General features: G+C 44.2%; 1 protein-coding gene across 3 annotated transcripts in view; it reads right to left on the bottom strand.

The window, feature by feature from the left end:
- RNF130 (ring finger protein 130) overlaps nucleotides 1–14565 on the bottom strand; it is a 516622-nt gene extending 502057 nt beyond the window's left edge. The window contains exon 1 of one of the 3 annotated variants that reach the window (XM_066591020.1): nucleotides 13554–14565. In XM_066591020.1, coding sequence (XP_066447117.1) covers nucleotides 13554–13785 — 232 coding nt within the window. In that variant the 5' untranslated portion in view covers nucleotides 13786–14565. The remainder of the gene's footprint in view (nucleotides 1–13553) is intronic. The other 2 variants (XM_066591021.1, XM_066591019.1) reach the window with 2 other exon arrangements.
- Nucleotides 14566–23808: the final 9243 nt, after the last annotated feature.

Below are 23808 nucleotides of genomic sequence, written 5' to 3' on the forward strand. Positions count from 1 at the left end.
GGCAGCAAAAGTCAGGTGACTCTAGAAGTAACGATCCTCAAAATGTATGCGCAGTACACCGCTGAAGTCTCAGCAAGTAAGGGAGAGTGAGGGGAGCAGGTGGGATTACAGAGAAGAGAAAACAAGAACAGGGGTGGCCCGGCGTGGTGCTGAGGGAAATATCTGACTCAACCCATTTTAATACTGTGCGGAAAGTTTCAAAAGCAGATTGTAAAAGGTAACGGGACAAACTAATTAGTGATAAGGAAGTCTCATTAGCAGCGCTGTTACAGGTTTATCATAGATTGCATTGTAAAAATCGTCATGACAGGTTCCCTATAAGGATAGTTCCGGTTTTGGAGATCTCAGACTCGCAGGCGCGGCGCAAGTTTTCTAGGAGCTCTGATAAAGCAGCCAATCGGGGGAAAAAAATGCCTGCTTCGCACTTTGTCACCAGCAATCGGAGGGAACCTCACAGCTTTCCCACCACTCAGTAGGCAGGACGGTATAAACATACGTACTGGGTACCGCTATAACAGCGCCATGCCAGTTTTTCATACCAAGTGAAGGGCATGTACGTTTGCCCGATTGACAGGATGTAGAAATGAACCAAACAGATGGTTATTTATCGGCTTATTTATGCGAGTCTAACAACGATTGCTGGCCAGCAATATATCCGCAATGTGAATGAGACGTGCAGCCGATTGGGGGCCAACACTCGGATCAGGGTACAGTACCAAAAGAGGTGACCACAGCGCTGGTTTGGAGCCAATAAGCCAGTGATGTGCATTCAAGTGGCTATCTGATGGAAGCTAGTGAAGAGCTCATCGGTCAGCAGTGCTATATCACCACTGTATGGCAAGGTTGGAACATTGAAAAGCGATATATCGAAATATCAATATATCGCTAATGCTTTGGCGATACTTTTAGCGATATATCGCTAACTACGATAGTTTAAGGCGATATAATATCGATTTTTGTAAAGAAGAAGCGTGTCTAGTGGTCCAGTGACCATAGTTTTTCTTTCTTTAAATTCTGCCCTTTCCTTTGTGTTGTACAGGATGCAGTTTTGCTTGCGGCACTAATGAACTTATAAATAAGTTCTAGAAAACTTTTGGAAAGTGTAAGGTGACTCTGCCCAACAAGGTTTGCTCCAGGCAAAACGACTCTCAGAAAAATTGGGGTCTTAGGCCCCTTTACCACATACATTTGTTCATCGCGTTAGAGGCAGGCTCTGAACTCTTGCGTCTAAGGCGATGGCTATGGGCAATGCTTTCTAACTGAAAGCATTTCCGCATACAGATGGAGGGCTGCGCTGAACGCATGAAGGTCGCGTCCAGAAAAGGAGGCGCGACATGTCATGCGTTCAGCGTCTAACGCGAACGCAGTGCCCATAGAAAAGATAGGAGACCTATCTAACACAATTACAATTGCGTTCGGGGCACTGTGTTCGCGTTATCGGGCCCCGCCCGCTGTACCATGCGTTCAAAAACGCTGCTCAAAATTTCGGTAATATCCTGCAGTTTAGAGTGGCCTTAAGGTGTATTTACAATGTCCAAACAGGTCAGAACGTTCGCTTTCCTGATAATCGGCCAGATGATTTGCAGATGCCAGGCACAGATTATCGCTGCATACTCTAGTTTACCGCGGATCTGGCTCTATTTAGCTCTATGGGGGCTTAGGATCCAGAGTGCATCCGCAAATACATTTAAATGCATTTGAAGGTTAAAAGCAATTTGGGAAGTGGGGTTGCGGATTTTTTTGTACATCAGTGCAGAAATAATCTGCAATTTCCCACAAAAAAAAAAAAATCTATTTTAAAATAACCCGCAGTGCATCCGCTGTGGAAATCCGCATGAAATATCCACGCAGGACTCACATCCACGAGCATTATAAGGCCCGCATGGATACTTGATGCATATTTTCACACTGTGGCTTCCACTGACTTCAACCTAAGCAGTCCGTGCGGGAACTGCAGCAGAATTGAGCATGCTACAATTTTTTTTTTGTTCGTGAGCGGAAACCGCAATTGGTTTCTGCTCATAGACATGAAGGATCATTTTTAACCCATAAAGGCTTATTGCTGCAAAATCCACCTGTGGACATTGGGCCTTATGATGGGACCCTAACTTTTTGTAACTACTGCAAATAAGTGGTTTGATGTCAGCTCTTATGAGGTCCAAGACTGGAGGTTTTTCGTAGATGACTCAAAAACCAGTTTGAAAGCAGATATTCCGGGTTCTGTTCCAGTCCGTTATGCCAGTCCTATGAAATGCTGCACATGAGCTTCGCACAACTGAATACTTTAAACATAAGAGACAAAGTTTATTGTTGTCATATTAGGGATGCAACCAAAAAGGAAAAGCCCACGGCACTTACAAAGCAACCCACAGAATGAATTCTTGGGGGGGGGGGGGGGGGGGGGGGGGCGGGGAAAAAAAAAAAAAAAGAGACTATAAAAAGTCAAAAAAATGCAAAGCCACCGTAGGGGTTATGGACATGAGCCCCTTTAAGCACACAATGAAAATGACAGAGGGCGGCAGCATAAACTGATGCAAAAAGTTTGTTTAAAGGAACATTTTTATTGTTTCAGAGTTTTAAAAGTAGGCATCGTTTAATCGTAGGCATAACATACACCAGATCATCAATATCCAATTGGAGGGATTCCGCCGATTGGCACAGCATCATACATGGTAAAACAGCTCATTCACTTGACTAAGATGATGTAAGTCCGCTTTGGACAACTAACCTGTGCACATTTCTGGCTTCGGTTGGTAGCTGTCAGTCACAATTTCACTTCCCGGCACCGCTGAAGGGCTGATGTTACACAACTGTGGACTGTGCCGTTACATACCGCTCAGTGTAGAGTTCTGGTCTGCAGATTGCTCCTGAAACGGTTCAGTGAGCTATCGCCTGATTGAAGGATCGGTACACTTCTCCCGCTAGCATCACTCCGGACCATGCAGAGAACATAACACGGAGTCTCGGCAGTAACTAGTACCAACTAGTTATCAGACAAGGCAAGGAGGTCTAGATCTCGACAGTTCTACAGTTTATAGAGGAACTCAAACTTCAAATAGCAGCAGAAAAATCCCATTAAAGAGTTAACATAAAAATACACGTATTTACGCACTTTGTTGGTTTTGGTCACTAGGCTGACTTATTTGAGAATGGCTAAGTGAGAGTCCTGTGACTGTACAGCACCCAGACCATGAGCTTCCAAATTAGCCAGCCAAAAATTTTAGCTCAAGTCTCCGCTTCTTTAAGCAGTGAGGAGTCACGTCTATGGCCACTCTCACTCATGTGCTTTTTACCATGGCGTTTTGAATGTTGCAGTAGAATGCTCCTATTTGATTTCAATTGGGCCTCAGACTCAGACTGGTCGAGTTGGAAGGGACCTCCAGGGTCATTGGGTCCAGCCCTCTGCTCAGTGCAGCATTCACTAAGTAATCTCAGACAGATATTTGTCAGTCAAGCTTTTGTTTGAACACTTCCACTGCAGAACTCACCACCTCCCATGGTAACCTGTTCCACTCATTAGTTACCCTCACTGTCTAATATCTAATCTGTGTCTCCTCCCTTTCAGCTTCATCCTATTGCTTCTAGTCTTTCCTTGTGCAGATGAGAATAGGGCTGACCCCTCTGCACTGTGACAGCCCTTCAAATATTTGTAGACAGCTATTAAGTCTGCTCTCAGCCTTCTTTTTTGCAAGCTAAACATTCCCAGATCCTTTAAAGGAGATGTCCCGCGCCGAAACGGGTTTTTTTTTTTTTAAACCCCCCCCCCGTTCGGCGCGAGACAACCCCGATGCAGGGGTTAAAAAACCCACCCGCACAGCGCTTACCTGAATCCCGGCGGTCCGGCGTCTTCATACTCACCTGCTGAAGATGGCCGCCGGGATCCTCTGTCTTCATGGACCGCAGGGCTTCTCTGCGGTCCATTGCCGATTCCAGCCTCCTGATTGGCTGGAATCGGCACGTGACGGGGCGGAGCTACACGGAGCTACACGGAGCCCCATAGAGAAGAGGAGAAGACCCGGACTGCGCAAGCGCGGCTAATTTGGCCATCGGAGGCCGAAAATTAGTCGGCACCATGGAGACGAGGACGCTAGCAACGGAGCAGGTAAGTATAAAACTTTTTATAACTTCTGTATGGCTCATAATTAATGCACAATGTATATTACAAAGTGCATTATTATGGCCATACAGAAGTGTATAGACCCACTTGCTGCCTCGGGACATCTCCTTTAACTGTTCCTCATAAGACATGATTTACAGACCACTCACCATCTTGGTAACTCTTCTCTGAACTTGCTCCAGTTTGTCTATGTCTTTTTTAAAGTGGGGTGCCCAGAACTGGACACAGTATTCCAGATGAGGTCTGACTAAGGAAGAGCAGATGGGGATAATTACCTCACGTTATCTAGACTCTATGCTTCTTTTAATATGGTGGTGCCTTGGGCTAAGTTTAATTTGTGCCATAATGAAGCTCTTAACCCAAAACACTCGTAAGTCAAATCAATTTCCCACATTAAAAATCAATAGAATGCCAAAACCCCTGCAGTGATTTTCGGGGAAGGGCTTTAAATATATGCCCTTCCCTGAAAAACATCCCTAGTTGCAGTAAATAAAACACACACACACACACACACACACACACACACACACACACACACACACCATTGAATGAATGGCTGAGCACTCAGCCAATCTCACGCATCCCTTTCAGCAGGTGGGGATTTTAAATCCCTGATTGCTGAAAAAAAGCTTGAGCCCCAGTAGATATGTGAGATATATATATTTTTTTTATTATTATTATTTTTTTTTTTTTACACTACAGCTAGGGATTATTTTCAGGAAAAGGCTTATATTTAAAGCCATTCCCTGAAAATCACTGCGGGGGTGCTGGCATCCTATTGCTTTAAGTGGGGCCATAGGCAGTGGCAGCCCCATTGAAATCAATGGGAGAGCTTAGCGATCCTCCGCCACAGCTATTGCAGGGGATCCCTACTCCCCGGGGAGTCCCCTTGTCACTGAACACTGACAGTGCTGTCACAGTGTTCAGTGATGAGAGGACTCTGCGTGGAATGCAAAGCAGGCTCGTAACCCAAGTTATTGCTCGTAAATCAGAGGGAAAAAAAATAAATAAATAAAAATTCGGGAAAGCGCATGATCGCAAGTCAAAAAGCTCACAAGCTGAGACACTCACAACCAAAAGGTATCACTGTATATCCCAGAATTCTGTTTGCCTTTTTGGCTGCTGCATCACATTGTTCACTCATGTTCAGTCTATGATCTTTTAGTATACCCAAGTCTTTCACATGTGCTGCTGCTTAGCCCAATTTCTCCCATTCTGTATGTGCCTTCTTCATTTTTCTTGCCCAGATGTAGGACTTTGCATTTCTCCTTGTTAAATACCATTTTGTTAGTTGCCGCCCAATGTGCAAGCTTTTCTAGATCTTTTTGAATACTCTCTCTTCCCTAGTGTTAGCTATCCCTCCTAGCTTTGTGCCATCAGCAAATTAAAGGTTTCCCCTCAATTCCCTCCTCCAGATCATTTATAAAAATGTTGATTGCCACTGGGCCGTCATTGCCGATGTGCAGCCATTTATGACCACTCTGAGTACAATCAGTCAGCCAGTTGTGAATCCAAACAGTTGCCCTGACAATCCCATATTTGGTCATTTTTTCAATAAGTATGGTATGAGATACTTTGTCAAATGCTTTACTATTGTCAAGATAAACTGTATCCACCGCATTTCCCTGATCAACCCAGTCAGTGATACTATCATAGAAGGAAATAGATGGGCCTCTCAGAACTGCATTAGAAAACGCCGCAATTTTCAAGCACTGTCTACTCTATTTTGGAACTTTTTTGCACTTTTCAACACACCTCATCATCCACAACAACGATGGGCTGCGTTAAAAAGCACTGTGACATGCATTCGAAAAAGGCGGTAAAAATCGCAGCGTTTTGCCGGCGCCAAGTGCGAATGCGGCCTTGTGCCAGCTTCACACAGGCAAGTATGATATGGGGACGTGAATCCCACCTCCATATCCCACTCCCCGCCATGTGAATTACCCGAGCAGGACTTCAGGGAATTTACACGGTGGGGAGCGCAATATGGGGGGGGGTCTCAACGTGTGATTTCATCGCCTGTATGAAGCCGGTCTTACTCTGCACAAGGATTTGAACTTGCAATTGTTTGATCTATTATACCATATACTGCAAACCTTCAGTATTGCAGTGTATGAGGTTTCTGCAGGCATTCTACTAAGCCCAGAGGTCTGTCTGAATAGTCGGCAGAATGAAATGGCAGCTCTGGGGGCCTTTAGAAGGTCCTCTGCTGTCATAACACCCAGACAGCACCTTACGACCTCATTGCTGGGGGCCGTTCGCAGCTGTTGACAGGCATCCGCCATCGGACAGCTTACACTGTGGAGTGGGCTCGGCTCCTGGATTCACACGTGATTTCAATGCGTTTATTCACATGAATTTCTATCACTGTGATGGGAGGAGAAAAATCTGAGTCCTGTTTTTTGTATTTTCTATGGACAAAATAAAAATTGCATTGCACTTGTATGCGGATGTGATTTGCATGTGAGCACGATGCAATTTAACCATTTCTATTGAAATTGCATGTATAGTTGCAGGTTTGTTTTTTTTCCTTTCTTGCAACATGCATTGCACTTGCCTAGCAAAGTCACATTTACAAGCGCAATATTGAATTTCTCGGACCAATATCGCAGTACAACTCGTCACCTATGCTGTGTGGTTGGTGCCCCACCCTATGCAGCAGGTTGTGCAGCAGCTAAGGCTTGTATTATAACAGGAATTATTTACACGACAGTATTATTGAGAAACCATAGGGCCTGCCCAACTCCTTCATGTGTGAAGATAAAGCTTAGAAGCAAGTATTTGTGGCTAGCCGTAGTAAACGTAAAAGTATTTTATTTCGTCGTGTTACAAGCGATTCAGCAGCCGGGTCTTTGTACCCCGCTCCACTTCTAATGGGCATAAGCGCAGCATGCTGACACCAGTCGTCTAGACTAGTCAGCAGATACTCGAGTGACCTTGTACACAGAAAACAGCGGAGAATCCGTCAATAAATCTGTGCGTCCGAGATGTTACCGGGGGAAGGATCACAGCGATGACTTGTGGGGACGCCATTATAGCGCCTACAATATGCTGTCGCCGTAAAGTGCAGGTTTGATGACTTTTGCAGCAACCACAAGAGGATGGGCTTCTCGGATGGCATCACACGTGTGTAGCAGACAGCAGTCCGTCCTCTGCGCCATTGCCTTTGGATTCAACGGTTCCTGGGCCCAGTTGTGGTCTTGCAAGATGGCTGCCATAATGCACGCTATGCATCGATAGTCTTTCACACTATCCTCCGGTGAATCACAAACAAGAACAGTGCAACACGCTGCTAATGCAGTGTTTACATTAGGCATTGAGAAGATTGCAGGGGCCATCTTGGAGGACTGTAAACTGGGCCTGGGATCCAGGCAGCAGATCCAGGCAGCGTAGGAGGTTGCTAAACTTTAACTAAACTGCTTCTAATCCAAAAAAATAAAATAAAAATATGTTAAGCAGCTTTGCAAATAAAGTGACAAAAGTTCTGTAGCCCCCTGGGTACCTGTAGCAGGGCCAAGGAGATACGTTACCTGCCAGTCTTCTCTGCCATCCCTCCGATCCGCCCATTCCAGGTCCAGCTGACCAAGGTCCAGTGTTAGTAGGTAGTTAAATTGCCTGGGCCATAGTGGACAGACAAAAACAGGGCCTGGAAGAAGCAGAACGGAGAGGCGCCAGAACACCTCACTCTTCCTGCCCCGAATCTTGTCCGCACCCCAGTCTCTGGTCCCATACCAGAGAGAAGTGTGTGGTCATGTGATCTGCTGGCCCCAGGGCTGGTTCTTGGTCATCAGTGCAAGACATGAGCACCTTGTATAGGACAACAGTAGTCTAACGGTATATGAGCATAGCAGAATTTGCCCCTGAATTCTTGGTGGTGAAATCCGCGGCACACAGTAGTTGTGATGTCAATGGGCAAAATCCACAGGGAGAATTCCGGCACGGTAAATCGCATTTCCACAAGTGACGTCACTTCTTGATGTAGAAACACAGAAAATCGTTGAAGTCCGCGTGCTGATTTTTCCCATTGACAGAACAAACTCTGCACATGTAGCCGCACCAAAAGCTGTGGATTTAAAGGTGGAATTTACTGCCAAAAATTTAGCGTAGGAAAAAAAACGTGTCAGAGGTAAGCAGATTTTAGAGACAGAATTCCCCAAGGCCATGTTCACACTGCAAAATCCACGTACAATTTTTCTGTGGAGTTCTGCCACAAATTTGAACTCAACTTGAATCGCAGGCAGATTTAGCGCTTTTCCATTAAGGATTTCGCGTACGAATTTCCAGATGCATATTCAGTGCAGAATTTCAAATTGAAGGCAATGCAACCAAGGAAGCAGATTTACCACAAGTTTGATGCAAATTCTGTGTGAAAATACCCTAACGATCCGTTTGCGTTGCAGCGGCCATCTTAGAAGACCCAAAACAGGGTCCAGGACCTGAAGATGCGAGGGACAATGGCCTAGAGGTCAGACGGCAGGTAATAAAACGCTGATTTCCGTCAGGGACCAGGGCGGTGCTTTGATCTGCGCAGGAGCCGTAGATGGATTATTTGCTCAAGACTAAATGGAGTTCTTTTTGCACGTTGGCTCCGGGAAATCAGAAGCATTTCTGCCCCACAACTCCGACTTCATCGTGCATATCTGCAGTTCACGAGTGAGAAGGGTCGTAGCAGCGCTTCTAGAAGCTGTGGACTTCAGGTTTAGAAGCAGGTTTCACTGTGTAGTCGTTTAGGGCGCCTAGATTTAAAGGGCACCAGTCCAAACGAAACCCTTGTGGGGCAAGGATTAGGAATTTGTCTTTCCTTTCCAACTATCTATCTCGTTTACAGGAGTCACCCGGCGTTATGGGAATTATGTGGAAAAGCATATATTGTAAAACGTTACGCAGCTTCTGTTGTATTCCAACACCTCACATTTGGCACACGTGTCACTTGGTTTTTCAGCCCCTAGATCAGAGCACGGTTGCTTCCATTCATGGACAGCAAGCTGACGTCTTGAAATTACGTTTCAATAAAACCTGTGTTTTTCTTTTTAAAGACGTTTTCCCATAGGCTTCTCACAGGGAGTTAAAAAAAAAAAAAAAAGCCACTAAAAAATGCTAGTGAATGACGCGTGACATTTATGGTATTTTCAGCAACCTATAAAAAAGGGGAAAACACGGTATTGAGGAAACCTAAGGTCGCTCTCACATAAGCGTTAGCAAAACACTGCATTCAGAATTATAGTATTTCACCGCGATTTCAAGTGGCATTTTTAAATGCATTGCGCAGTGTTCAACAACATTTTTTTAACACACCCCCATCATTGTGATGAGTGATGAGGTGCGTTAAACAGCTAAAATGCACGAAAATCACGGCGTTAGAAACAGAGCGTTCAAACGCTAGTCTGTGAGGACACATTGAAATCAATGGGAGCGTTTTACCAAAGCGTTTTGGTAATGCAAGGGTCGGTGATCAAGGGATTATTCTGCTAGATTGGAGTCAGAAAGGATTTTTTTCCCCTTAAATGGGGAAAATTGGCTTCTACATCATTGGTGGATAATAGGCTGAACTGGATGGCCATTTTTTTTTTTCGACCTTGAAGTAAGGGTGGCTGCGACCTTAGGAGGCGGTGATCACGCTATCCTTGAATTTTGGACAAAAAGGGGAGGAAGAGCTGAGAAAACTCAGACCTCGAGGTTAGATTTCAGAAAGGCAGATTTCAATGAACTCAGAAAGAGGGTAGAAAGGATACAATGGCTGAATGTTCTTAAGGACATCCCAAGAAATGCCCAAGAAGGTTGGGAACTATTGCGAAATGAGATTCTCAAAGCCGTTCTTGGGACACTAATGCCCCTTTTATAAAGGACCGGAATCTCACAATTCTCGTTGGAATGAGCAAACAAGCTGATGACATCACCAGATTGCCTGCGCTCCGGCAGTGCGCTGAGACCGCACAGATCTCGTTAAGACTCACTCAGCATTTCACAGAGGGTTGTAAAACAGCGAACGATCAGCGTTCACACTGCGTGAGACGGCGACCAGTTTTATGCCACGCTTTATTTCCCATACAGCATCACGATGCCATGTGGGAAAACATCGCTTATGTGTATGACCCCACTCAAAAGAATGGGGTTCATATTTGTGCAGCTCGTAACACAAAATTTTACGCGATTTTATTGGCTGTGTTAAGCCGGCCTTACTTTACACAGTTAATCTTTAAGGGTATATGAACTTACATTATTTTACACCATATACTGCAGACCTTCAGTATTGCAGTGTATGAGGTTTCTGCATGCATTCTAAGATAGGCCAAAGGCCCATCTTAACCCTTACCAATCCACTGTCTGACCTCTGAAGACATTATGATTTAAGGCTGTACAGCTCCGATGTTGGAAGACGTCCGTCGGGGGTTCTCTTACTGTATATTGCCAACCTCTCAGCTGTCGGAGCCTATCCAATGTGTCACCTCATGCAGTACTGGCTTTAGCCAGCATATAGAGCCATTGTGTAACAGTAGATAAAGAGTAAGCCCCCTAGGAAAACCAGGATACAAATTGGATTGGAAAGGGTTAATAGTCGGCAGAAAGAAATCGCAGGTCTGGAGACCTTTAGAAGGTCCTCTGCTGCCATAACACCCACACAGCACCTCACGATCTCCGACACAAAACAGCACTTTTTGCCAGAGGTCACGATGGAAACGTGATAGACCCCCACTATAGCTAAAGGTGCTGCCTGGGACCGTTACTGAACAGCACCTGTAATGGGGTCTATCAGGTGACCTCTGGAATGAGCTGTCCTCAATAGTGCGTTGGCAGAGATCCATCTGTCAGGATGTCCACCCCGCAGACAGTACTGGAGCAGATATAGCTGCCCATATGGCAGCAGCCTGGGTTGGTAATGCCGGCACAGCTCAATATACCATCCCGGGCGGCTGCAATGCTGACAGTGCTGTCCGGACGAGCCTTCTAACTGGGTTCATCAAGCACTGTTCATGCCGAATATGGCAAAGCAGCAGCGCAACCACGAGACATTTTTGGAATAAGGCACCACCATAAAAAACAAGAAAACATCTTCATGTGTAAAACACACTTAGGCCTCATGTCCACGGGGGAAATCAGATCCGCTGCAGATTCTACATGTAGAATCTGCAGCGGGTCCCTCCTGCCCCGCGGACATGAGCGCCGAAAATAAGAATTTAAAAGTATTTACCATCCGGCGCGGGCGGAGAAGATCAGCTGTTCCTCACGGCCGGATCTTCATTTTCGGCCGGCGGATGAATTCCTCACGCCGTCGGCACGTCGCCGGCACGTCGTCGACGTGCCGCGCGCATGCGCCGGGCACATCCGCCGAGCCGAAGCAAGGAAGATGCGGCCGTGAGGAAGAGGAGACCTTCGCGGTCCGCTACGGATGGTAAATTCTTTTAAATTCCTATTTTAGGTCTCCCGCGGATCCGGACGGCTTCCATAGGCTTCAATAGAAGCCCGCGGGAGCCGTCCCCGCGGGAGACCCGCACGAAAATGGAGCATGGTCCGGATTTTTCCATGCTCCATTTTTTTTAAAATGCCTTTTATTGACGATCCGCGGGTATTTATCTACCCGCGGGTGGTCAATGCATCCCTATGGGGTGCGGATCCGCGCGCGGGAGATCCGCTGCGGATCCTAAATCATATTTTGCCCGTGGACATGAGCCCTTAGTCATCAGACATGGACTGGTTGCACATGGACAGCATCCGACCCTAAGCCTAGCCGGCATACACGTCTACCTGCCTTTCCTTAGGTCGCTTTCACACAATTTTCTTGCAATGTGACAGTGCTACAAATCGCATGCATGTGAAGCCCATGTTTCCCTGTGGAGCCTTCCTTTGTGTTACATCACATTAAAATGCGGTTATCGTGCGATGCAACTTTTACAGAAGAAAATCTTACTGTTTGTTCCTAAAATAAACCCTAGATGCAAGAAGAAAAAAAAAAACACCCACACACACAAACTAACTAACTAACAGGTGCTGTCCGCTCAGCCGCACTTTGCCTCCACAGGTCCTTGGCACTTGCTTGTAGTCTTCAGCCAGCGCTTCCTGGTCAGGTGGTTCAAAAATCCTGCCTCCAGGAAGTGCTGACTCTGATCTGGAGGGGAGGGAGGGAAGCAGAAAGAATCCCGATAGTGAAAAACGGAAGCAGTGAAATGATTTTCACAGCTGCGAACCGGGACAAAATCGCAGCCGGCGGTTTAAGGCCTTTGGAGTGTGATATAAGTCCAATATTATACCCTCCCATGTAACAGCAAAATACAAACACGTCAGGGAGGCGTTATCCGTGATGGCATGGAGTAAAACTGCAACCTATAATATAAAACTCTATAGGAGTATTCTTGCTGAAAATATTGAATTTGAAATAGACTCACCCGGTGTTTGGCGAGTGCTCCTAATTAGAAGCCTCACCAACACCTCCACTTCCTCGTAGGCTTATAAATCCCCCGGTGTGTCCAATATGCTGCTGGGCTTCTGTGTCCTGCTGGATAGCAGGACCCACTCAGAAGAAATTCAGGTAAAAAAAAAATCAATGGAAAAATGCCCGCGCTATTCAGACTTAGCCACCAGGACCAGGCTCCACACACTTCTTATTTGCATCAGTTTTATTTCAAATAGTTCCCGTGCAACGCGGGAACTAATTGTGCTTGGAAAAAGTCGTCCAGTGTGATGACGAAACGCGTTGCACGGGAACTATTTGAAATAAAACTGATGCAAATAAGAAGTGTGTGGGGCCTGGTCCTGATGGCTAAGTCTGAATAGCGCGGGCATTTTTCCATTGATTTTACCTGAATGTAACAGCACAAGGCCAGGTTCAGGCGAGTAGATTACACCTCCGTATTTGGGACAGTAATACGGTACTAATGCAAGTTATTACTACTAGTCACATGGCTCGAGTTTTCAGGGCAGTCTCTTTAAAATGCAGCATGACCAATTTATTCTTTTTGTTGGGGGGGGGGGGGGGGGCGCATTTGCCTCCATATTTGCATTCTTTTCTATTGGGCAAATCCGAATGAGTAACTGCCCAGTAGTATATGGAGGCGGTATGATTGCAACACGCATCCATATAATACGCTTGTCTACCTTCCAGTGGTTTTCCCTTGGACAACTAGCGTCTGGACAATCGTAGGCGGTATTAGTGTAAACACGGCCACCAAGTGGGCGACAAGGGATAATCCCTTCACCGTCACTTCCGTTCTACTATAACTGTCGCTAGTGTAACGGGCGATCATTAGTCTTTCATCAGCCAGCCACTGGCTGCACTGCCGCCACCCTCCACGACAGCTCTGTATACACAAGTCGTAGCCTACCACTGGCGGTGGCGACTATCTGAAGCGCATATGTGGGCGGACGTCGTCCCACGTGCTCCTTATACAACCGGTAGTACATCTACAGGCCGTCATTATTTAGAAGGGTCCACAGTAAATACCTCCTTGGATGTTCACAGGCGTCACGATGATCCCTCTGGCTTCGGTAACCGGGGAGTCCAATCCGTAGCGCCCGCCGTCCAGTACAGACTTGCTGCCGGGCTCCTGCGCCGTTACATTCACGATGGCATTGTAATACTCCACGTTGGTGGTCTCGGCCGCGCCATGGACCACCGAGCAGGGCAGGAGGACTAGTAGTGGCAGGCAATGCAGGTACTGCAGCGACCGCCTCATTGTACTCAAACACTTTGGTGCAAAAACACAAATTAAAAAAAATAATAATCCAAACCCCAAAAAAGTGAACCCCCCCCCCCCTATGTTGTATTCTTCGTGCAGCAGCACGGCGACCCTCACATCATTACAGCTCCAGGGTGCAGAAAACAAGAGGCAGTCAGCAGCGCGGGGGGGTGGAGGGGGGGTCGTCACTGTCACATCCAGGGGGGCCAGGAACAAAACCGGGAGGCAGTCAGCAGTGCAGGGGGTCGTCACTGTCACATCCAGGGGGGCAAAAACAAGGAGACAGTCAACAGCGTGGGGAGGATGTCACTGTCACATCCAGGGGGACCGCTGTCACTGCAGGCAGGCAGGCTGCAGCGCGGGGGTCGTCCCCGTCACATCCAGGGGGACCGCTACCGGCAGGCAGGCACCAGGTGTCCTCTGACACCCCACCTGCAGGCTGTTCTAGGGGGTTACTTTCCAGCCATGGAAGGGTTAACAGCTGGTATCAGCCCCGGGGGGGGGCTCTCAGGGACACATCCTCGGCATCCGGGAGGCTGTCACATGGGTCCTGCAGCTGGACTGCAGCGAGAGCGGTGCCGGGACTTTCCGTCCTCCCTTGTCGCTGAAGGTCCCGGGATGACGGTGCCGCCTGCAGGTGAATGAGCCCCGCGCTCCGGCAGCTGGAGGTGACACTGATGTGATGCAGAGACCTGCTAATAAGCAGAACGACGATCGCCTCCGTCCGCTGCTGCTGCTGCCGCCGCCGGCGCAAGCAGTCTGAGGGATGGAGGCGGGCTAGACTGAGAGGAAGCAGCGAACCCCGCCCCGTCATGTGACCGCCGTCTAGCAGTCTTTCCTAACGGCCTCATTGAGATTTCGCTCATGCGCAGTAGGTAGAATAAGATGACTTCATCTATATATATAAAATTGAATGTATGCGTGTGTGTCTGTGTGTGTGTTTGTCCTTTATGCGCTACTACACCATTCATCCGATCGCCATGAAACTTTGGGAAGTTGTTGAGTACACTCCTGGGAAGATTATAGGCAAAGTACAACTATCCTACGATAGGTGGCGCGCGTGCGAGCGTCGTCGACAGTTACGCCCCCCGCCACGTAGATCGTTTGATTTCCATAACTGCCACTAATTCTCCCATTTCCCAATGTCGTAGAAACGGGAAATTTGGCATGAGCATTGATTATGTCATAAATAGGAAAAGCTCATGGGTCCCAACTGGAATATTCAATTCTAAGCGCCAAAGAATTAGCGTCCAAATTTTACGTACGGAATCTAATTCTCTCACTTCCCGATATAATTTGGCAGAAGCATTCATTATGTCATAAATAGGAAAAGCTAATGGGTCCCAACTCGATTATTCGATTCTAAGCGCAAAAGAATTAGCGTCCAAATTTTACGTACGGAATGTAATTTTCTCACTTTCCGATGTAATAGAAAGTGAAATTTGGCAGGAGCATTGATTATGTCATAAATAGGAAAAGCTAATGGGTCCCAACTCGATTATTCAATTCTATGCACAAAAGAATTAGCGTCCAAATTTTACATACGGAATGTAATTTTCTCACTTCCCAATGTCATAGAAACTTGAAATTTGGCATGAGCATTGATTATGTCATAAATAGGAAAAGTTCAAGGGTCCCAACTCGATTACTAAATTCTAAGCGCCAAAGAATTAGCGTCCAAATTTTTTCACAGAATCTAATTTTCTCACTTCCCAATATCATAGAAACTTGAAATTTGGCACGAACATTGATTATGTCATAAATAGAAAAAGCTAATGGGTCCCAACTCGATTTTTCAATTCTAAGCGCCAAAGAATTAGCGTCCAAATTGTACGTACAGAATCTAATTTTCTCACTTCCCAATGTCATAGAAACTTGAAATTTGGCACAAGCATTGATTATGTCATAAATGCAAAAAGCTAATGGGTCCCAACTCGATTATTAAATTCTAAGCACAAAAGAATTAGCGTCCAAATTTTATGTAAGGAATCTAATTCTCTCACTTCCTGATGTCATCTATATATAAAAACGAATGCATGTATGTCTGTTTTCACAGCAACGCGCGACAGGTAAGCTAGTCTATATATATAACTAGCTTACCCGTCGCGCGTTGCTGCGAAGATATACATACATACGTTTTTAAATATCTAGATAACAAACAATCACAGCGCAGCTTTCATGTTACCTCAGCAGTATAATATATAACAACCAATTACAGCACAGCTTTCATGTTGCCTCAGCAGTATAAGAAATAGCAACCAATCACAGCACAGCTTTCATTTTACCTCAGCATTCTCAATATCCAGCAATTGTCTTGCGAAGCGTTTTGGCGGATGCATTATTTTGTAGTTGAACACTCATCCCGTTGCTGGTAATGCCTTTTGCTTTCGTGCTTGAGATGGAAACCAAACGATCTTTGTCTGGGGGGCATAACTGTCGACGATGCTCGCACGCGCGCCACCTATCGTAGGATAGTTGTACTATGCCAGTAATCTTCCCAGGAGTGTACTCAACAACTTCCCAAAGTTTCATGGCGATTGGATGAATGGTGTAGTAATGCATAAAGGACAGACAGACATACATTTATTTATTTATTTATTTATGTATTTATATATATATATATATATATATATATATATATATATATGACATCAGGAAGTGAGAGAATTAGATTCCGTATGTAAAATTTGGACGCTAATTCTTTTGCGCTTAGAATTGAATAATTGAGTTGGGACTAGAGATGAGCGAACGTACTCGTAACGAGTACTTACGCACCCGAGTACCGCCATTTTCGGGTACTTCAGTACTCAGGCGTAAAGATTCGGGGGGCGCCGGGGGGCGGGGAGAGGCGCGGCGGTGCGGGGGGAGCAGCGGGGAACAGGGGGGAGCCCTCTCTCTCTCCCTCTCCCCCACACTCCCCACTGCTACCCCCCGTGCCGCCACGGCGCCCCCCGAATCTTTACGCCCGAGTACTGCAGTACTCGAAAATGGCGGTACTCGGGTGCGTAAGTACTCGTTACGAGTACGTTCGCTCATCTCTAGTTGGGACCCATTAGCTTTTCCTATTTATGACATAATCAATGGTCGTGCCAAATTACATCGGGAAGTGAGAGAATTAGATTCCGTAGTACGTAAAGTTTGGACGCTAATTCTTTGGCGCTTAGAATTGAGTAATCGAGTTGGGACCCATTAGCTTTTCCTATTTATGACAATCAATGCTCGTGCCAAATTTCAGGTTTCTATGACATCGGAAAGTGAGAAAATTAGATTCCCTACGTAAAATTTGGACGCTAATTCTTTGGCGCTTAGAATTGAATAATCAAGTTTGGACACATTAGCTTTTACTATTTATGACATAATCAATGCTCGTGTCAAATTTCTATTACATTGGGAAGTGAGAGAATTAGATTCCGTACGTAAAATTTGGACGCTAATGCTTTTGCACTTAGAATTAAATAATCAACTTGGGACCCATTAGTTTTTCCTATTTATGACATAATCAATGCTCGTGCCAAATTTCAAGTTTCTATGATATTGGAATGTGAGAGAATTGGATTCCGTACGTAAAATTTGGACGCAAATTTTTTTGCGCTTAGAATTAAATAATCGAGTTGGAACCTATTAACTTTTCCTATTTATGACATAATCAATGCTCCTGCCAAATATCAAGTTTCTATTACATTGGGAAGTGAGAGAATTAGATTCGTTACGTACAATTTGGACGCTAATTCTTTTGCGCTTAGAATTGAATAATCGAGTTGGGACCCATTAACTTTTTCTATTTTTTACATAATCAATGCTCGTGCCAAATTTCAATTTTCTATGACATTGGGAAGTAAGAGAATTAGATTCCGTACGTAAAATTTGGACGCTAATTTTTTTGCGCTTAGAATTGAATAATCGAGTTGGGAAACATTAACTTTTCCTATTTTTGACATAATCAATGCTCCTGCCAAATTTCAAGTTTCTATGACATTGGGAAGTGAGAAAATTAGATTCCGCACGTAAATTTTGGACGCTAATTCTTTGGCGCTTAGAATTGAATAATCGAGCTGGGACCTATTAACTTTTCCTATTTATGACAATCAATGCTCGTGTCAAATTTCATGTTTCTACGACATCGGGAAGTGAGAGAATTAGTGGCAATGATGGAAATCAAATGATCTATGTGTGGGGGGCGTAACTGTCGACGGCGCTCGCACGCGCGCCATTTATCGTAGGATAGTTGTACTATGCCTATAATCTTCCCAGGAGTGTACTCAACAACTTCCCAAAGTTTCATGGTGATCGGATGAATGGTGTAGTAGCGCATGAAGGACAAACAGACACACAGACACGCATACATTCAATTTTATATATATAGACTAGCTTACCCGTCGCGCGTTGCTGCGAAGACAGACAGACATACATTCGTTTTTATATATCTAGATAACAACCAATCACAGCGCAGCTTTTTTAGGTTACCTCAGTGGTATAATATATAACAACCAATCACAGCGCAGCTTTCATGTTACCTCAGCTTTATAATATATAACACCCTATCACAGGACAGCTTATATGTTACCTCAGCAGTATAAAATATAACAACCAATCACAGTGCAGCTTTCATGTTACGTTAGCAGTATAATATATAACAACCAATCACAGCGCAGCTTTCATGTTACGTCAGCAGTAAGAGAAATAACAACCAATGACAGCGCAACTTTTATTCTGCCTCAGCAATATAAAAAATAGCAACGAATCACAGCGCAGCATTCATTTTACCTCAGCGGTATAATATATAGCAACCAATCACAGCACAGCTTTTATTTTACCTCAGCATTCTCAATATCCAGGAATTGTCTTGTGATACGTTCGGCGGATGCATCATTTTGTAGTTGAACACTCATCCCATTGCTTGTAATGCCTTTTGCTTTTGTGCTTGAGATGGAAATCAAACGATCTTTGTCTGGGGGGGCATAACTGTCCACGACGCTCGCACGCGCGGCACCTATCGAGATGTACTATGCCAGTAATCTTCCCAGGAATGTACTCAACAACTTCCCATTAACTTTTCCTATTTATGACATAATCAATGCTCGTGCCAAATTTCAAGTATCTATTACATCGGGAAGCGAGAAAATTCGATTCCGTACGTAAAATTCGGACGCCAATTGTTTTGCGCTTAAAATTGAATAATCGAGTTGGGACCCATTAACTTTTCCTATGTATGACATAATCAATGCTCGTGTCAAATTTTGAGTTTCTATTACATTGGGAAGCGCAAGAATTCGATTCCGTACGTAAAATTTGGACGCTAATTCTTTTGCGCATAGAATTGAATAATCGAGTTGGGACCGATTAGCTTTTCCTATTTATGACATATTCGATGCTCGTGCCAAATTTCGAGTATCTATTACATCGGGAAGCGAGAAAATTCGATTCCGTACGTAAAATTCGGACGCCAATTGTTTTGCGCTTAAAATTGAATAATCGAGTTGGGACCCATTAACTTTTCCTATGTATGACATAATCAATGCTCGTGTCAAATTTTGAGTTTCTATTACATTGGGAAGCGCAAGAATTCGATTCCGTACGTAAAATTTGGACGCTAATTCTTTGGCGCATAGAATTGAATAATCGAGTTGGGACCCATTAGCGTTTCCTATTTGTGACATATTCAATGCTCGTGCCAAATTTCAAGTTTCTATGTGAGAAAAATACATTCCGTACGTAAAATTTGGACGCTAATTCTTTTGCGCATTGAATTGAATAATCGAGTTGTGACCCTTTAGCTTTTCCTATTTATGACATAATCAATGCTCCTGCCAAATTTCACGTTTCTATTACATTGGGAAGCGAGAAAATTCGATTCCGTACGTAAAATTTGGATGCTAATTCTTTGGCGCATAGAATTGAATAATCGAGTTGGGACCCATTAGCGTTTCCAATTTGTGACATAGTCAATGCTCGTGCCAAATTTCAAGTTTCTATGTGAGAAAATTACATTCCATACGTAAATTTTGGACGCTAATTCTTTGGCGCTTAGAATTGAATAATCGAGCTGGGACCTATTAACTTTTCCTATTTATGACATAATCAATGCTCGTGTCAAATTTCATGTTTCTACGACATCGGGAAGTGAGAGAATTAGTGGCAATGATGGAAATCAAACGATCTATGTGTGGGGGGCGTAACTGTTGACGGCGCTCGCACGCGCGCCATTTATCGTAGGATAGTTGTACTATGCCTATAATCTTCCCAGGAGTGTACTCAACAACTTCCCAAAGTTTCATGGCGATCGGATGAATGGTGTAGTAGCGCATAAAGGACAAACAGACACACAGACACGCATACATTCAATTTTATATATATAAAATTGAATGTATGTCTGTATGCGTGCGTGCGTGCGTGCGTGTCTGTCTGTTTGTCCTTTATGCGCTACTACACCATTCATCCGATCGCCATGAAACTTTGGGAAGTTGTTGAGTACACTCCTGGGAAGATTATAGGCATAGTACAACTATCCTACGATAAATGGCGCGCGCGCGCGAGCGTTGTCGAAAGTTACGACCCCCCACGTAGATCGAATAAGTAAGCCACCTGCTATTGTGATGTCATCACTGATGTCATCAACATCGGACGCCCTTGAACATGCCCCAACATGTTCTATAAAGCTGCATTGTGATGTCATTAAGGCTCTATTATGACACGTACAGCTTGGAACCACTAGAGCACGCCAGCCAATTACCATTGGAGTTGGAAGTGGGTAAACAAGTACTAGGATATCTTCCTAAGAAGCCACAGCAGCCGGATAAATTGTATGTTCCACCCAACGGCTATTTTATTCAGCCCGCAAGGGGGAAGCAGCGGCCTACAAAATCTCATTCAGGTAGGTAGGTTCAGTTCTTGGAGGTTGGGGAATGCTTATGGGCAAGGCCTTATGTCTCATCCCAACTCGATTATTCAATTCTAAGCGCAAAAGAATTAGCGTCCAAATTTTATGTACGGAATTTAATTCTCTCACTTCCCAATGTCATAGAAACTTGAAATTTGGGACGAGCATTGATTATGTCATAAATAGGAAAAGCTAATGGGTCCCAACTTGATTATTCAATTCAAAGCGCAAAAGAATTAGCGTTCAAATTTTACGTACGGAATCTAATTCTCTCATTTCCTGATGTCATAGATAGATAGATAGATAGATAGATAGATAGACTGTATGCAATAACCCTGATAGATAGATAGATAGATAGATAGATAGATAGATAGATAGATAGATAGATAGACTGTATGCAATGACACGTACAGCTTGAAACCATAAATACTAGAGCACGCCAGCCATTTACAGTCAGTCTCCATTGGAGTTGGAAGTGGGCAAACATGTACTAGGCTGTCTTCCCAAGAAGCCACAGCAGCCGGATAAATTGGATGTTCCACACAACGGCTATTTTATTCAGCCTGCAAGGGGGAAGCAGCGGCCTACAAAATCTCAGTGGTCGCTGCTGCCGTCATCTAGATATATAAAAACGAATGTATGTATGTATGTCTGTCTTCGCAGCAACGCGCGACGGGTATGCTAGTTTTATATATATAGACTAGCTTACCCGTCGCACGTTGCTGCGAAGACAGACAGACATACATTCGTTTTTATATATCTAGATAACAACCAATCACAGCGCAGCTTTCAAGTTACCTCAGCAATATAAGAAATAGCAACCAATCACAGCACAGCTTTCGTTTTACCTCAGCATTCTCAATATCCAGCAATTGTCTTGCGAAACGTTCGGTGGATGCATCATTTTCTGGTTGAACACTCATCCCGTTGCTCGTAATGCCTTTTGCTTTAGTGCTTGAGATGGAAATCAAACAATCTTTGTCTGGGGGGCATAACTGTCGACGATGCTCGCATGCACCCCACCTATCGTAGGATAGATGTACTATGCCAGTAACCTTCCCAGGAGTGTACTCAGGAACTTCCCAAAGTTTCATGGTGATTGGATGAATGGTGTAGTAATGCATAAAGAACAGACAGACAGACAGACATACATTCATTTATATATATCAGGAAGTGAGAGAATTAGATTCTGTACGTAAAATTTGGACGCTAATTGTTTGGCACTTAGAATTGAATAATCAAGTTGGGACCCATTAGCTTTTTCTATTTATGACATAATCAATGCTTGTGCCAAATTTCATGTTTCTACGACATCGGGAAGTGAGAAAATTAGTGGCAATGATGGAAAACGAACAATCTACGTGGGGGTGCGTAACTGTCGACGGCGCTCACACGCGCGCCATTTATCATAGCATAAATGTACTATGCCTATAATCTTCCCAGGAGTGTACTCAACAACTTCCCAAAGTTTCATGGCGATCGGATGAATGGTATAGTAATGCATAAAGGACAGACAGACAGACATTCATTCAATTTCTATCTATCTATATATATAAAGCTGAAAGCCCTCACTGACTGACTGACTGACTGACTGACTCGCCAAAAGTTCTCCAACTTCCCGATATCGTAGAAACATGAATTTTGGCACGAGCATAGATTATCTCCAAAATAGGAAAAGTAATTGGGTCCCAACTCGATTATTCAATTCTATCGCAAAAGAATCGGCGTCGAAATTTAACGTACATAATCTAAATCTCTCACTTCCCAATGTCATAGAAACTTAAAACTTGGCACGGGCATTGGATATGTCATAAATAGGAAATGTTAATAGGTCCCCACTTGATTATTCAATTCTATGCGCAAAAGAATTAGCATCCAAATTTTACGTACGGAATCAAATTCTTTCACTTTCCGGTGTCATAGAAACTTGAAATTTGGCACGAGCATTGATTATGTCATAAATAGGAAAAGCTAATGGGTCCCAACTCGATTATTCAATTCTATGCGCAAAAGAATTAGCGTCCAAATTTTATGTACGGAATGTAATTTTCTCACATAGAAATTTAAAATTTGGCACAGGCATTGAATATGTCATAAATAGGAAAAGCTAATGGGTCCCAACTCGATTATTTAATTCTATGCGCAAAAGAATTAGCGTCCAAAATTTTACGTGCGGAATGTAATTTTCTCACATAGAAACGTGAAATTTGGCACGGGCATTGATTATGTCATAAATAGGAAATGTTAATGGGTCCCAACTCGATTATTCAATTCTATGCGCAAAAGAATTTGCGTCAAAATTTTACGTACATAATCTAAATCTCTCACTTCCCAATGTCATAGAAACGTGAAATTTGGCACGAGCATTGATTATGTCATAAATAGGAAAAGCTAATGGGTCCCAACTCCATTATTCAATTCTATGCGCAAAAGAATTAGCATCCAAATTTTACGAACGGAATGTATTTTTCTCACTTACCAGTGTCATAGAAACATGAAATTTGGCACGAGCAGTGATTATGTCATAAATAGGAAACGCTAATGGGTCCCAACTCGATTATTCAATTCTAGCGCAAAAGAATTGGCGTCGAAATTTTACGTGCGGAATGTAATTTCTTCACTTTCCAGTGTCATAGAAACAGGAAATTTGGCACGAGCATTGATTATGTCATGAATAGTAAAAGCTAAGAGGTCCCAACTCCATTATTTAATTCTATGCGCAAAAGAATTAGCGTCCAAATTTTACGTACGGAATCTAATTTTCTCACATTCCGGTGTCATAGAAACGGGAAAATTGGCACGAGCATTGATTATGTCATAAATAGGAAAAGCTAATGGGTCCCAACTCCATTATTCAATTCTATGCGCAAAAGATTTAGCGTCCAAATTTTACGTGCGGAATGCAATTTCCCCAATTTCCGGTGTCATAGAAACGTGAAATTTGGCACGAGCATTGATTATGTCATAAATAGGAAAAGCTAATGGGTCCCACCTCGATGTTCAATTCTAAGCGCAAAAGAATTAGCGTCCACATTTTACGTATGGAATCTAATTCTCTCACTTCCTGATGTCAATTTATATAAAGGAAACGTCGCATGGTTACCTCCACGTGGTGTTTTCTGGGTAACACAGAGAACTATGCA

This window comes from Eleutherodactylus coqui, chromosome 2, assembly GCF_035609145.1.
Source record: "Eleutherodactylus coqui strain aEleCoq1 chromosome 2, aEleCoq1.hap1, whole genome shotgun sequence".
Classification (NCBI taxonomy): domain Eukaryota; kingdom Metazoa; phylum Chordata; class Amphibia; order Anura; family Eleutherodactylidae; genus Eleutherodactylus; species Eleutherodactylus coqui.